The sequence below is a fragment of the Delphinus delphis genome, chromosome 15 (genome assembly GCF_949987515.2).
Source record: "Delphinus delphis chromosome 15, mDelDel1.2, whole genome shotgun sequence".
Taxonomy (NCBI): Eukaryota; Metazoa; Chordata; class Mammalia; order Artiodactyla; family Delphinidae; genus Delphinus; species Delphinus delphis.
This window is the reverse complement of record NC_082697.1, coordinates 9,580,294-9,593,526: the sequence shown is the minus strand read 5'-3', so window position 1 is coordinate 9,593,526 and position 13,233 is coordinate 9,580,294. Positions and strand designations below refer to the sequence as shown.

The following is a 13,233-nucleotide window of genomic DNA, read 5'->3' as shown; positions in this document are numbered from 1 at the left end:
GCTTAAGGGAGGGGGCTGGGTGTCTGCATTTTTCACCAAAGCTCCATGTGGTTCTTTTGAGAAACACTGCAATGAGGACTTTCCTAAGGGGTGATGTGGTGCAGTCAAGTGCAGACTCCTCGGCCAGGTAGCCTGGCTTTCAGGCCCCGTTCTGCCCCTTTCTGGCTCTGTCACCTTGGTCAAGGTATTTAATTCCTCTGTGCTTTAGTTCATTATGGGTAAAATGGGGATAATAATTCTTAGTACCTAATTTATGTTGTGAAAAGTTAATTTTTAAAATGAAACGTAAAATTTAAATTCATAACAATTTAAGTCGTGAAAAACTACTTCATATATAGAGTACTTAAAAAGTGCATGGCGGGCTTCCCTGGTGGTGCAGTGGTTAAGAATCCGCCTGCCAATGCAGGGGACACAGGTTCAAGCCCTGGCCCGGGAAGTTCCCACATGCCGCGAAGCAACGAAGCCCGTGCACCACAACTACTGAGCCTGTGCTCTAGAGCCTGCGAGCCACAACTACTGAGCCCCCGTGCCACAACTACTGAAGCCCACGTGCCTAGAGCCCGTGCTCGGCAACAAGAGAAGCCACCACGATGAGAAGCCCGTGCACCACAACGAAGAGTACCCCCGTTCGTTGCAACTAGAAAAAGCCCACGTGCAGCAATGAAGACCCAACGCGGCTAAGTATTAAAAAAAAAAAGTACACGGCACATAATGAGCAGTACATGAGAATTAGCTATTATTATTATTGCCAGATTCTCCCGGCAAATCATTACATCGTTTGCCTTACTAATTACTCACACGCTCGGCAACCTTCAACGGCTCCCCAGCTTCTTCACAATAAAGGCCAGATCAAAGCAGGGCTGCTACCCCATACTCCCCGTGTCATCTCCTGCCACTGTTATCAGATCTCGCCTTCAGAAGCAAGATCAGCTTCTCCACCTCCAGACCACCAGGAGGAAGTGCCCCCCCATCTTCCTCCCCAAGGCAGGTGAGGTTTTCAAGGCCTATTATACATTCGATCTCACTCATCATTTCTTCCCTTGGCTTTCCCCGCTGGGACCAATCTACTCCATGAACTCTCTGCACAAGGCTGTACTTGTCACAGATGGCTGGGTTTGTATGTCTTACAACTAAATTCTCCTCCCCTCCCTGATGAGCCTGGAATTCTCCACGGGAAGCATCTCCATTATCTCGGCTCCAGCATCTGGCACACGACAGCCCCAGAGCTGCCGTCACGGGGCCCTGATGATGGGGCAGGTGCCACGCCATGAACTTCATGCACATTTAATGAAGTTAATCCTTACAGCTGCCCTTTCCTGCATTCATTTGGTAACTGTTTTACTGAGTGCCTAGGATGTGCCAGGCCTGGTGCTGGGTGGCAGGAAAACAAGACTGATTAGTTCCTGCTCCAGGGAGATTTACAGTCTAGTAAACTAGATACTAAACTACTAGTTGGGGGCCCACAGGCCAAACTGAGCCCTCAGAATTTTTTTTTAAGGCTTTCAAAATCAACTAGGTGGGTTTCCCTAGGTCAATGACCTCTGGCCAAAGACCACCAGGGACACACCTGTAGTTGGATAGGTTGATTAGTCATTATAACGAAGGAAACCTCATACCACGTGAGCCGTGGAGGGTCTCAGTAAGAGGGTGTTAGAAAGGACCTAAAGAGTATTAGAGGTTTGGGGCTCATGTTAGATGATTTTGGGGGGACAGTTCACGGAAGCCTGCGTTGGAGGCTGTCAGAAGGTGGGGACAAGTCTATGATTTGGTATCTTAGCGACTATTACTGAGAAGCACAGAAGGTAAAGCCGTAGTAGGTAAAGCAGCAGTGTCACTCAGCTCAGTGGGGGAGGAGGGATGTCTGGTATCCCGTGGCTCAGGTGTGATGACAGAGGGGTTCTGTCTTCATCCTGTCCCACCACAATCAGAGTGGCCCCGTCTCCTGCAGACATTCTGTGAAGCTGTTTGCGTTCACCAGGAGAACAGCACGACCCACCAGCGAGAGTCAGCCCAGCTCCCAGCAACACCAAGGCTCAGCTGATGCTGCCTCCTGGCTCTCAGGGGCTGCTTTCCTCCTCCTCTGCTTATTGTCCAAAGGCCCGCCCACGCTCCATCACAGTGGATCCGCTGTTGCATTTGCTGCCACTGCCTGATCCCCAGGAGCACCTGAATTTACTTTTCTGGCTAAAGACCGCTTGTTACGAAATAACAAATTAATTGCAACTGTGATATGTGTTAGGTGAGGAAGCAGTGATGAACCTAACCTTAGGGGTGGGGGGCCGTGGAGGGGAGGGAGAAATCATAGGTAGCTTCTAGGTGGAGGTGACTTTTAACCTGGGACCTAAAAAAGTGGGAATTAAGCAAGAGAATTAGGGAAGGGAATTAAGAAGAACCTAACCTTAGGGGTGGGGGGCGGTGGGGGGGAGGGAGAAATCATAGGTAGCTTCTAGGTGGAGGTGACTTTTAACCTGGGACCTAAAAAAGTGGGAATTAAGCAAGAGAATTAGGGAAGGGAATTAAGAAGAGGTGGGAAAGATCATTCTAGGTCCAGTGATAATTCAACTCATATTGGCTGGGGGCTTGCCATGAGCCAGGCCCTGTGCAAAATTTTCCGTGTGCTGTTTCATTTAATTGTCACAGCCCCTGATTGGGTAAGTAATGAGAGCTAACCCTGACAGCTCTAAGTGTCTTCCATGTAGGTGCCCACGGCAGCCTGGCTGGGACCCTCTGAGGTTGAGAACCACCATCACTTCCATTTTACAGCTGGGGAAACGAAGACACTGAAACCCTAAGTCACCTGCCCAAGGTTACCTCGTTAGCAAGTGATGCAGCTGGGATTTGAACCCAGGCAGTCTGGCTCAGGACCTTAGACTCTTCACTACCAAATTCTGTAGCCTTTCCATTTATTCTTGTCCCCACTTTAAAAACGAGACACCAGGAGCTATTATAATTTGCATCGGTCACACAGCTCCTAAGGCCCTGTGCAGTCAAGACCAAACTTGGGGACCGGACTCCAAAGCCCCAGGATTTTAAGCCGTGAACTTAGAAAATGCACATAGAATGCTAATTTTTTTTTTTTTTTTTTTGCCAGCATCAATATCTAATTTTACTGCTTTTATAGAAAAGTTCTTAAATTAACTGCCAAACTGTAGGCAGCTTTCAAAGCTAGCAGAGAATAAACTTTACTTTACATCCAACTATTACTGGGCTGAGACAAGACATAGGAGCTGAGTGAGGGAGGGTTTCGTTCAATCAAGGACTGAAGAGGGACAAACTGCCCAGGACAATAACTGGGTGTGGGTATCTGGAGGAATCTGCCAGGGTGAGGGGTCAGACTGTGACTTAGGGCAGTGAGCGACCCTCCAACTGGGTCGAGGCCCAGAATCCCCCAGGTGCTTGTTAAAAATGCAGATGCGTAAGCCTCAGCGATTCGGGTTCAGAGGTGCAGCCCAGGCACCAGTATCTTTAACAAGCTCCCCTGGGATCCTGGTCCATAGGTAGGTCTGGAAACTGCGGCTATGCAACGTTGAAGCCCAAACCTGGGGGAAGTTGGGCCCAGAAAACCAAACTAGTGTTAAAGAAAGGGAAAAAAAGCAAGATTCTGCTTGTTTTGTGGCAGAAATGCAGGCGCAGTCAGGGAGAGCAGCTGGATCCGGCAGAGACTCGGTCTCCTGCAAATCTCACCCCACGCGTTAATCTCTGCATGAATAAAGGCGGTCGTTTATTGAGATACTGTCCCAGGTCCTTTACGTGGATTACTGCAGAGTCCTCACAATAACCCAATGATATTAGGTATGAATTAGGAACCTAATTCTACTACCTAATAGTATTAAGAACCATTATAACCCCTTTCTACAGATGAGGAAAATTAAGCAAAGTAAGCGACTTGTCCACAGGCCAGGATGGCAGACTGGGATACTGGAGCTTGGAGCTCCTGTCAACTCTGTGCAGTAGGTACCACCATGAGCTGGGCACAAAGAGGGCTCCAGGCCTGGCCTGAGCGTACAGGGCAGTTGGCAAAACTGAGGCATGGCCAGAGTGAATGGCGGCAGGGTAGTGGAAATGCTGAGAGGAGGGTGAACATCTCTGAGCAAAGAACTAGGACAAAAGAAGGGGCAGTTATTTGGTGTGGGGTCAGCTTCACTGATAGATGTGAGATTTGGGCAACTGTGCGTTCACTCCACAAAGAATATGGTGCCGGGGATCCACGGTGAACACGAGGGGTGCAGCTCCTGACTTCATGGTGCTTAAGGTTCAGCGATGGGACAGACCTTGAAGTTTGTTCTGCAAATAATCATTTAAGTACTGGGACTTGACCTGGTCTGGGAGAACCGTGCGCATGCATGTGTGTTGTCAAAGAGGGGCTCTTTGAGGAAATGCCTTTAAGCCCAGCTCTGACACACACATAAGAATTGAGTCAGTTCCAGGCAGAGGGAACAACACATACAAAGGCTCCCAGGCTTGAGGAAATGTGGCACATTTGGAAAACAGAAAGGACATCATCAAGGCTATTGCAATTCAGAGGGGAGGGGAATGTCCTGAGATGAGCCAGATCCTCTGTGTGCAGTCTGTCATGAACCTTAAAGTTTTGAGGTTGAGCTGGTGTCAGGCAGGCAGGAAAGGTATTTTAGGCAGAGGGAACAGCATAAGCAAAGGCTCGGAACCCAGAAGGATGCAATGGCCACCAATAAAGTGTAGGCCTTGAGGTCTCCTCACACTGGGGCCTTGTGTCCCAGGCTTCACACCCAGTGTGTGGGGTTACTGGGAGTTTGTGTTTGAGGATAGGGAACCCAACACGGAGTCTTCAGGGAGAAGACCACGAGGGTAAGGGCCAAAGCACTTAAGTCCCAGGACCGTCTTGAACCTGTGGTGGGACCCTGGCCATGCCTCATACCCACGTGCAGCATTACTTTGTCCAGCTGTAAAATAAGAAGGTTGTACTGGGCTCATCTCTAAGGTGGTTTTCAGTTTTAACATTTTCTTGGTGACTTCCTTTAAAATGAGAATTAAAATAAATTCGGGAGAAAGTGGGAAGACCTCAAGGTAATCCTACTAAAGTTTGTGAGGTGATCAATTATATTTCAATGCTTAAGGAATTCAGCAGAAACATTATTTTGGAGGCATTAAGGAAACAACCACAAAATTTTGCTTGTTGCTGAAAAATTCAGACACCACACCAATGTACAACTGATAGGGCGAAAGTTGGTACCCCCACTTCAGATGTTCTCCACACCTCAGCTCCAGATTAACTGCTTGCAAAACATTGAGAACAAGTCAGAAGCTGTTGGTGTGCTCAATCAGGCTCACAGACGTATCCTGTTTGGCCAACAAAGTTTTAAAATTTCGGAAGTTTTACATTTTTCAGTTTCTCAGAAAAACCCAAATATGACTGGATCCAAAGAGCAGCTTTCTCTACTTTACCACAGTCCTCACCATTCCCTAATGCCTTATGCACAGCTTACTTCTCTCGTTAACATTACTCGCTTCATTCCTGTTCTAGCAGCTTTCCGTGAATATAATACTATGTATGTATGCATATATATGCTTTTTTACACTTCCCTTGGGAATCTGTGTCTGTACAGAGATCTAGCTTCTCTTTTCAATGCTAAGTCACATTCCACTGTCTGAATTTATTCATCTAATAAATTACTAGATTACTATTCACTATTCATCTCTGGTATTTATTCATCTAATTTCCTCTTGACATATACATACAAAGGTTCCATTTTCTTTACAGTATATAAGTTAAGCAAATACCCATGTACATTTGTTTATCAAGTTTTATAGGATAAATACCTAGAAGTGCACTTACTGGGTAAACATGTTTCTGTACATTTTAAAATTTAGAAGATTTTAAATGTAAGATTTAAAGATTGAAAGATGTCACAAAATTGCCCAGTTTATATGAATTTACATCTCCAGAAAGTAAAGGAAAGCAGTATTTGATTTGCATTTCTTTAACTACTAAGGCAATGGAGCATCCTTTTATGTTTAGTGGCTCTTGAATATCATCTGCTGCCCTTTGCTGACTTTTCCGCTTGGTTCTTTTATTGAATTTTAGGAGTTCTTTATATATGAGGGACACTAGGCCTTAGTCACACACGTGCTGCTATTTTTTCCCAGTTGTCTTTAGACATTTTTATACATTGTTTTTCCTTTGGAAAAATGGTAGCTTTATTTACAACCTCATCACATGATTCTTTTTCTTTTGGGGGAGGGATCCCACAACCTGTCTTCCTTGGCAGGCACAGTATTAATAAATATAATTTTTAACTTAAAAATTGGAATGCCTTTAGCTAACAAATACATTTTCCATTTCCCCACTGGATCCAGCAGTGTGTCTACCAACTATCTCAAAAATGGCTTACTTGCTATTTTTAAAGTAATCTGTCTGGTCCCGTAAGGCAGATTATATAGGTATAAGTATAGGGGTGTGTGTGTGTGTGTGTGTGTGTGTGTGTGTGTGTGTGTGTGTGTGTGTGTGTGTGTGTGTGTGTGTGTTTGGGTCTGTGTGTGTGTTTGGGTCTCTGTGTGTGTGTGTGTGTTTGGGTCTCTGTGTGTGTGTGTGTGTGTGTGTGTGTGTGTGTGTGTGTGTGTGTTTGGGTCTCTGTGTGTGTGTGTGTGTGTGGGTCTCTGTGTGTGTGTTTGGGTCTGTGTGTGTGTGGGGGGGGGGTCTCTGTGTGTGTATAATTTTTACTCTAGAACTTTTGCAGTTTCATGCTGCACATTTAAATTTTACATTCATTTGCAATTTATTTTGGACACAACCAAGAACTAGGATGAACTTTTCTGTTTTCCTGGTTGGTAGCACAAGGGAGGGGAGGCATCAATGCCTGTTTATAGATTTAAAAACTAAAAAAAAAAAAATTGAAACATTGTTTTTTTGTCCCTTTAGACAAATAATGCAAATTCAGGAATCACACACATACTCCCACCACCCCAAATTACCACCTTTTCCTTTTTACCATTTCCTGCGAGTATTTTTTTCGTAGTATATAGGTTTTTGTTTTAGAAACCTGTTTTTTGTCTGTCTGTTTTGTTTACCACATGACAACAATTTATAACTGCTACCACTTAATGTTTTAACCTAGCGGTTCCCAAACCTGGCTGGGCAGCTGGCTTCCCAGTGGAGCTTGTTAAAAATAATGAATCAGCAACCCTAGGGGGTTGGCCCTGAGTATCTATATTTTTAACAAGTTCTGTGGAGGCATTCGGGACATAGCCAGGCCAACTCTAAGTGACTCCCCCATCCCCCAGCCATACCTGTGATCGTCTGGGTCTCAGAGGTGATGGTTCGTGTGGTGGTCTGAGTCTGGGTGGCAGGCACCGTTTCCTCTGATACAAACTGTACCGTGCTGGGCGCCGCCCCAGATGTGCCGGTCAGCTGGCAGCCACTCTGCTTGTGAGCTACAAAGGCGTCCAGGTTGTTAAACTGCTGCTTGCAGATGCCGCAGATGTGGATGTCGGGAGTCAGCTCAACCAGCACTGTTGTGCCACCTGGAACTCCATGGGACATAGGGGAAGTCACAGATTAATTCCAAACAGCTTGAAATTACAACACAAACCAGATTCATGGTAAAAAAAAAAAAAGGGCATGGCGGCAGACATAGCTAGTTGCTGGCCCAATATCTATTCCATTCCCCTCTTCTTGCAAACAGAATCCCAGTTCTGCCCTAGCAGCAATGTACCCAGACCCAAGTGATGCTCCTGGTCATTGCCTACAGGGGCACTAGTGGTATTTTATGTGAGAAGGTTCTCCAATGTGCAGGGCTACCCTACACGTCAAAGGACCAGCAGCCATCTCCTACCCCAACTAAAAGGTAGTCGTACTTCCCAGTCATTATGAAAACTAATGCCCCCACTATTCCAACCCCCTATCCCATTATGAGAACCACTAGTCTAAATAATCTTGGTCCACTACATACTTGGGAACCCCTCCAGCACAATGCTGGAGGAGCTTCTGGGAAAAGTGTGGCTTTCATGATAAAAAGGGATCTGACATGGTTAACACTGTCCACCTCTTCTTCTGGCCTTGAATGCAGATGTGATGCCAGGGCCTTCTGCAGCCACACTATAACCATGAGATAAATGCTAAGATCTCTACAAAAGCTTACTTCACGGATCCCCTGAATCAACCTTGGAATCAACCAATTCTAGACTTCTCATTAGGCCAGTATAGTTCAGTTTTGTTACTTGTAACCAAAATTCATTCCTAACTGACAGAGGCGTTATTTCACAACAGTAATAATACAAAGAGTTAATACTGTATTAACATTTGCAAAGCACTTACCACAGTCCTGGCACTATATTAGAAAGTGCTATATAAATGTTTGTTAAATAAAGAAATACAATTAATAAGTCTCTAACCAATATGACTACCTTTTTATTTTAAAAAATTTCTTTGCCTTATTACAAGGAAACTCAGGTTTATAACAGAAAATTTGGAAGAGAAGAAGCAAGGAGGGCTATCACTCACAATCTTTCCACCCACGCATACCATGAACATTACAAAATATTTTCTTCCATTCATTTTCAGTTAAAAATTATTTAAGATCCTAGTGCATTGTAAATTAATCTTTTTCCCACATGCTATCACACAAGCATTGTGCTATATCACTAAAATCTCTATAAAATAATTATTTAATGACAACACATTATTCCATGTTTTCCAAGCCTCATAATTTCTCAGTAGCTATAAGATTTGTATATTATTCCCAATTTTCCCCAGTCTAAACAGTACGAGAACTACCTTTGTACACATATGGTTGGCATCCATGCATCATAATCTTTTTTGGAAAATTTATAAAATATTTGCTTTACGTCCAATTTCCCCCTTCCAACCAAGACAAGACATCTCTGTGCAGAAATACAATTTGGTTGACTTGCTATGAAGAGATCCTCTGGGCTGAGCATGGTAATGTTTTATAAGCCATCTTGCAAACACCGAAATCAATGGATGGAAGGAATGGACACTTTTCTTCTCCTCTGGAACACTGCCTTCCTGTAGCTACTAAGGTGCCCAAGCTAAGAGGAAGACAAGGAATCAAGAGATGTAGTGATTGCATCGCTGAGGATTCCTTAATGATCAAATAGGACTGATACCCAGGAAGAAATGGGGAGAAGTTTCTGCTTCATATGATGGTTATGAGGATTAAATGAGATGGTGCTTGTAAAAGGCCAGCACAGGGATCCCCTCCCCCAGCATGTCACCTGGTTAGGTTATTACTGAGGTGCCCTATTTGAATTTGAAAGTATCCCCTCCGAAAATCTGTATTAATTGAGACCCAGTAACAAACAACGGGCACAATTTGTGCGTATCACCAACAAAAAGAATTCCTTTATCTTTGCAAAGTTCTCCAAACCTGTCTCCACATCAGAATAAGGGGGCGGGCCGGGGGTGGGGGGTTGTTTAAATATGGCCACGTCTGAGCCCCACTTCGGAGATACTGAGTCATAATGGTGGTGGGCTGAATGCGGGCTGAGGTTTCGGGAAATCTGCGCTTTTCACAAGTTATGCATGGAATACACAGTCAAGTTTGGAAACCAATGTCTCCAAACTTGTAAACAGTAACAGCAAACAAGCTAAACGCTTACTAGGTGCCAGGGGTTCTCAAACTTTATGTGCATCAGAATCGCCCAGGATAAGGCCGCCCTCCTCCCCTCAAGCCCACCCCGCCACCTGATGGGTGGGGCGCAAAGAGCTTTTCTTTTCTTTTTTTTTTTTTTGTCCTTTTTTCTTTTTTTAAGTAATCGCTCGAGCTCCCAGGTGGCTGGTTTGCGCTCAGTCCCTGGTCCACACTTTGGGAAACAATGCTCCGGGCGAAACCATGGACTTGAAAAAGGCTGTCTTCAACAAGAAAATTAAAATGAACCCCAAACTCAAAACGACCACGGCCCCGTTCCCCATTCAGATCTCCACCTTTAATGTGGAAAAGGCTTCGCAGTAAGCCGGCAGACCTTGTGAAAGTCCCCGAGCCCCAGACTTCCAGAATTTGGGGCCGCCGAGACAGAAGTTTTCCCATCAGCGTTGCCGCGGTTACCCCGAATCTACCTCCAAACTCCGCCGGGGGGCGGGGAATGCCCCAAGGGGGTGACGACTGTCTGAACGGCACGCCCTCCCCCACGATTCCCTTCCAAGAGATCTCCGGAGGCTGGAGAACGCCCCCGCCCCCGCGCCGGCTTGGGGCCCCCCCCGCCAGCCCTCTCCGGCGCCTCCCGCACGGCGCGCCCGCCGCGGTCCCCGAGACGCCGGTTCCAGGCCGTCACCCTGATTTCGGGGCCCCGGGCCTGCTAGCTGCGTCGCAGACGTGCTTGGGCCCGGGCCCCGGAGCGCGCACTGGGCCCCGGAGCGCGCGCTGCGCCCGGAAAAGCACTTACTTTGCACCGAGCCCGGGAAGCTCTCGCCCTCGCTGCTCGCGTTCATGGCCGCAGACTGGGAGGTCCCCGGCCGGCCGGGGTGCCAGGGTAGGGGGGCGCGGGTCTACATGGTGCAAGGACTTTTCCTTTTATTTTTCCACACCCCCCAGCCTTCCTTCTCCCAACTCTGCGAGGCGGGGAGGACGGATGTAAAGCAAGCTCCACTTCCGCTGCCTAGAGGGCGCTGGCCGGGCTCGGCCGCCCCAACCTGCCTTTGCATCAGCGGCTCCCGGGGGAAGCAGCGGTCCAATCCCGATGCCCGGGCCGCTAGGCCCTGCACCCGCGGAATCCCCCGGGAGCCGGATGGCGCACACGCGTCTCCGCGGGTTGGGCGACCACGGGCGGCGAGGGATGCGCACCCCGGGCTGCGGCAGCCGGCGCCCAGCTCACACCCCTGCGATCTGGGCCGGCGCGTTTGGCCTCCCCGGCTCTGGCGCGTTTGCACCTGCAGCCCTGGGCGTCTGGTCCCCACTGTGGCCGGGCAGCCGTGTCACCCCCGGGTCGCCCGGGTGGTTTGCAGAGAAGACCGAATCGGGCTGCAGTTGGGTGGGTGCGCGGGGCGCCGCGGGCTTGGGGTGAACCCCGGCTGAGCGTCAGCGCCCGGCAAATCAGCAGAGCGCTGGGCGGGTCCCCTGCCCAGCTAATGAAATAAAGAGGACCGTGATCACGTGCCTGAGTAACAACTGGGATCAATCGCTGTAAGCTCCCTGCTCGGGGGTCTGCCAACTTTTTTATGCATCACAGTCACCTGGAGAGCTTGTTAGGACGGAGACTGCTGGGCCCACCCCAGAGTTTCTGACTCAGTGCGTCTAGGGTGAGGGCCGAGGATGAGCATTTCTAAGTTATAAGGTGAAGCTCCTGCTATTGGTGGACGCTGCTTTCCCTGATCTGACCGGTTGCCTGACTTCCTCTCTTTACTACTCTCTCCTTCCCTCAGGCGGCAGCCCCAGGCACTCTCCAGCCTCAAGGCTTCTGTGCTTACTGTTCCCTCTATCCACCTGCCACCTTCCATAACCCCTTCAGGTCCTGATTTCAAATTCCCATCCTTAGAGAGACCCTCCTTGGCTAGCCCATTCTAATCCTGCAGTCCCTCCTCCACCACCCAATGGCTCCCTGTTTCCTTCCGGTCTGCTTCATCTTCTTAGAACTTATCACACCTAACATTGTATATCTGGAATATCTCTATCTGTATCTATCTATCAATCCATCAGTCTATCTGTATATCTGTCTATAGAGATAGATGACAATTTACTTGTTTATTACCTGTTTTCCCTTGCCCCTTACATTCAATAAATCCTAATGAACGTAGGATTAAAAATAACAATCTCTTTGCCTCAGTGGGCACTCCAATCTGGACTTGGAATATCACATGGTAGCGCTTGGCTAGGTCTGAGAAGCCGCTCCTTTGGATGAAGCCTGACTTCTCCAGTTTACCCCAGTCTCCACTCCTCCTTAATACTTCTTGATATCAAGACTGAGTATCAGTTCTCCTAGATCATTGCCCTTGTGCTGCATGTATTTGAATTTTTACATTCAAATAAAATGTATTTATACAAAATTTCCAACATGTTTCTGATAGAAAAAGGGATTTACCCCCCCCATGGTTTAAATATTCCTTTTGACTAAAAATCTCTACCAAGGAATTACCCGTATTACCTGTGCTATGTCATGTAATCCTCAGAACAACACAGAGATAGACACTATCATACTAGTTCATAGATGCAGAAACAGCCTCTTAAAGGTTAAACAAATTTCCTCCAGTCAAAAGGCCAATAAAGGACCAGCTCAGTTAAGAATCCTTGAGGGCAAGTATCAGAAACTGTAGAAGAATAGAGATTTGCATAGGCTTCAAAGTCAGTCAGTTAGAATTATATCCTTCATTAAATGATTCCTGGCGGAGATTTCCAGATACTTTCTTCAATTATTAAGAAAATACACAATATTTTAAAAATTCTGGTAATATCATAACAAGAATAATGAGGCCATAGTCACTGGGTTAATTGTCATTGGTTTTGTGAGCAAAGATATCCTTCTCTTAACAAAATCATTTATAATTTCAAGTGATCAAAATGTTTTTGACAGTAGACATTTTAACAAGTTTAGTTTCCTATGGCAACCATGCACAATTGACTAAAATTTAAGTTCTCGAGGCAGAAACTTTTATTTTCTTCCTTGGACACCAGCGTCTATAACAGCGCCTGGTATCTAAAAAGGGATGGAGGGGTGGGCGATTAGTAGCACGGTTACTTTGGAAGATAACTATTAAAGCAAACCTTTGACTATTACAGAAAAGCATTTTTCCCTTTTCAGTACACATACAGACAAAAGTGTGGTACAATGACAGAATCTAGAAAAATTATAGATTCCATTTAAGTCGTGTGGTAACTGGTATGCAAATACCTTTTTAGTCTCCTTCATTTTCCTAGACAAAGGCGAACAAGAATGGCGAACTTTGCACTTTTCAGAAGTACTTGTCAGCAGCCTCTCCACTCAGTTTCCTCAAAAGTACTACAGAAAATTCTGGCCTAAAGTTTCACCTATACATTGAACCGAGGCTGGTGAGCTGACCCTGAGTCTGTTGCCCTTTGATCCGTTCCTTGCCACCCTGCTCAGCTCTGCATGTCAGGGGAGCTGACCCCTGTCTGTAATTTCCAGGCTCCTGGGGCTTCTAGCTTCCTGTTGGGTTTGCCTAATGGATGGAAGGGAGAAACCAGAGTATTTGGCAGTGGCTGTGTCTCTGCTATGGCCCCGGATCCCAGAAGGGCCCACTGTGGCCTCAGCTTCTGGCAGGTGACTGGTTCCTGGTGTCTGAAAATA

General features: G+C 46.7%; 1 protein-coding gene across 4 annotated transcripts in view; it reads right to left on the bottom strand.

Moving 5' to 3' along the window:
* Positions 1 to 10,980, bottom strand: part of ZFP64 (ZFP64 zinc finger protein) — a 78,589-nt gene extending 67,609 nt beyond the window's left edge. For 2 of the 4 annotated variants that reach the window (XM_060033395.2, XM_060033393.2), the window contains exons 1-2: positions 10,378 to 10,980; positions 7,264 to 7,503 (exon numbers count right to left, since the gene is read on the bottom strand). In XM_060033395.2, coding sequence (XP_059889378.1) covers positions 7,264 to 7,503; positions 10,378 to 10,423 — 286 coding nt within the window. In that variant the 5' untranslated portion in view covers positions 10,424 to 10,980. Of the gene's footprint in view, positions 1 to 7,263; positions 7,504 to 9,919; positions 10,023 to 10,377 lie in introns of those variants that run through there. The other 2 variants (XM_060033394.2, XM_060033397.1) reach the window with 2 other exon arrangements.
* Positions 10,981 to 13,233: the final 2,253 nt, after the last annotated feature.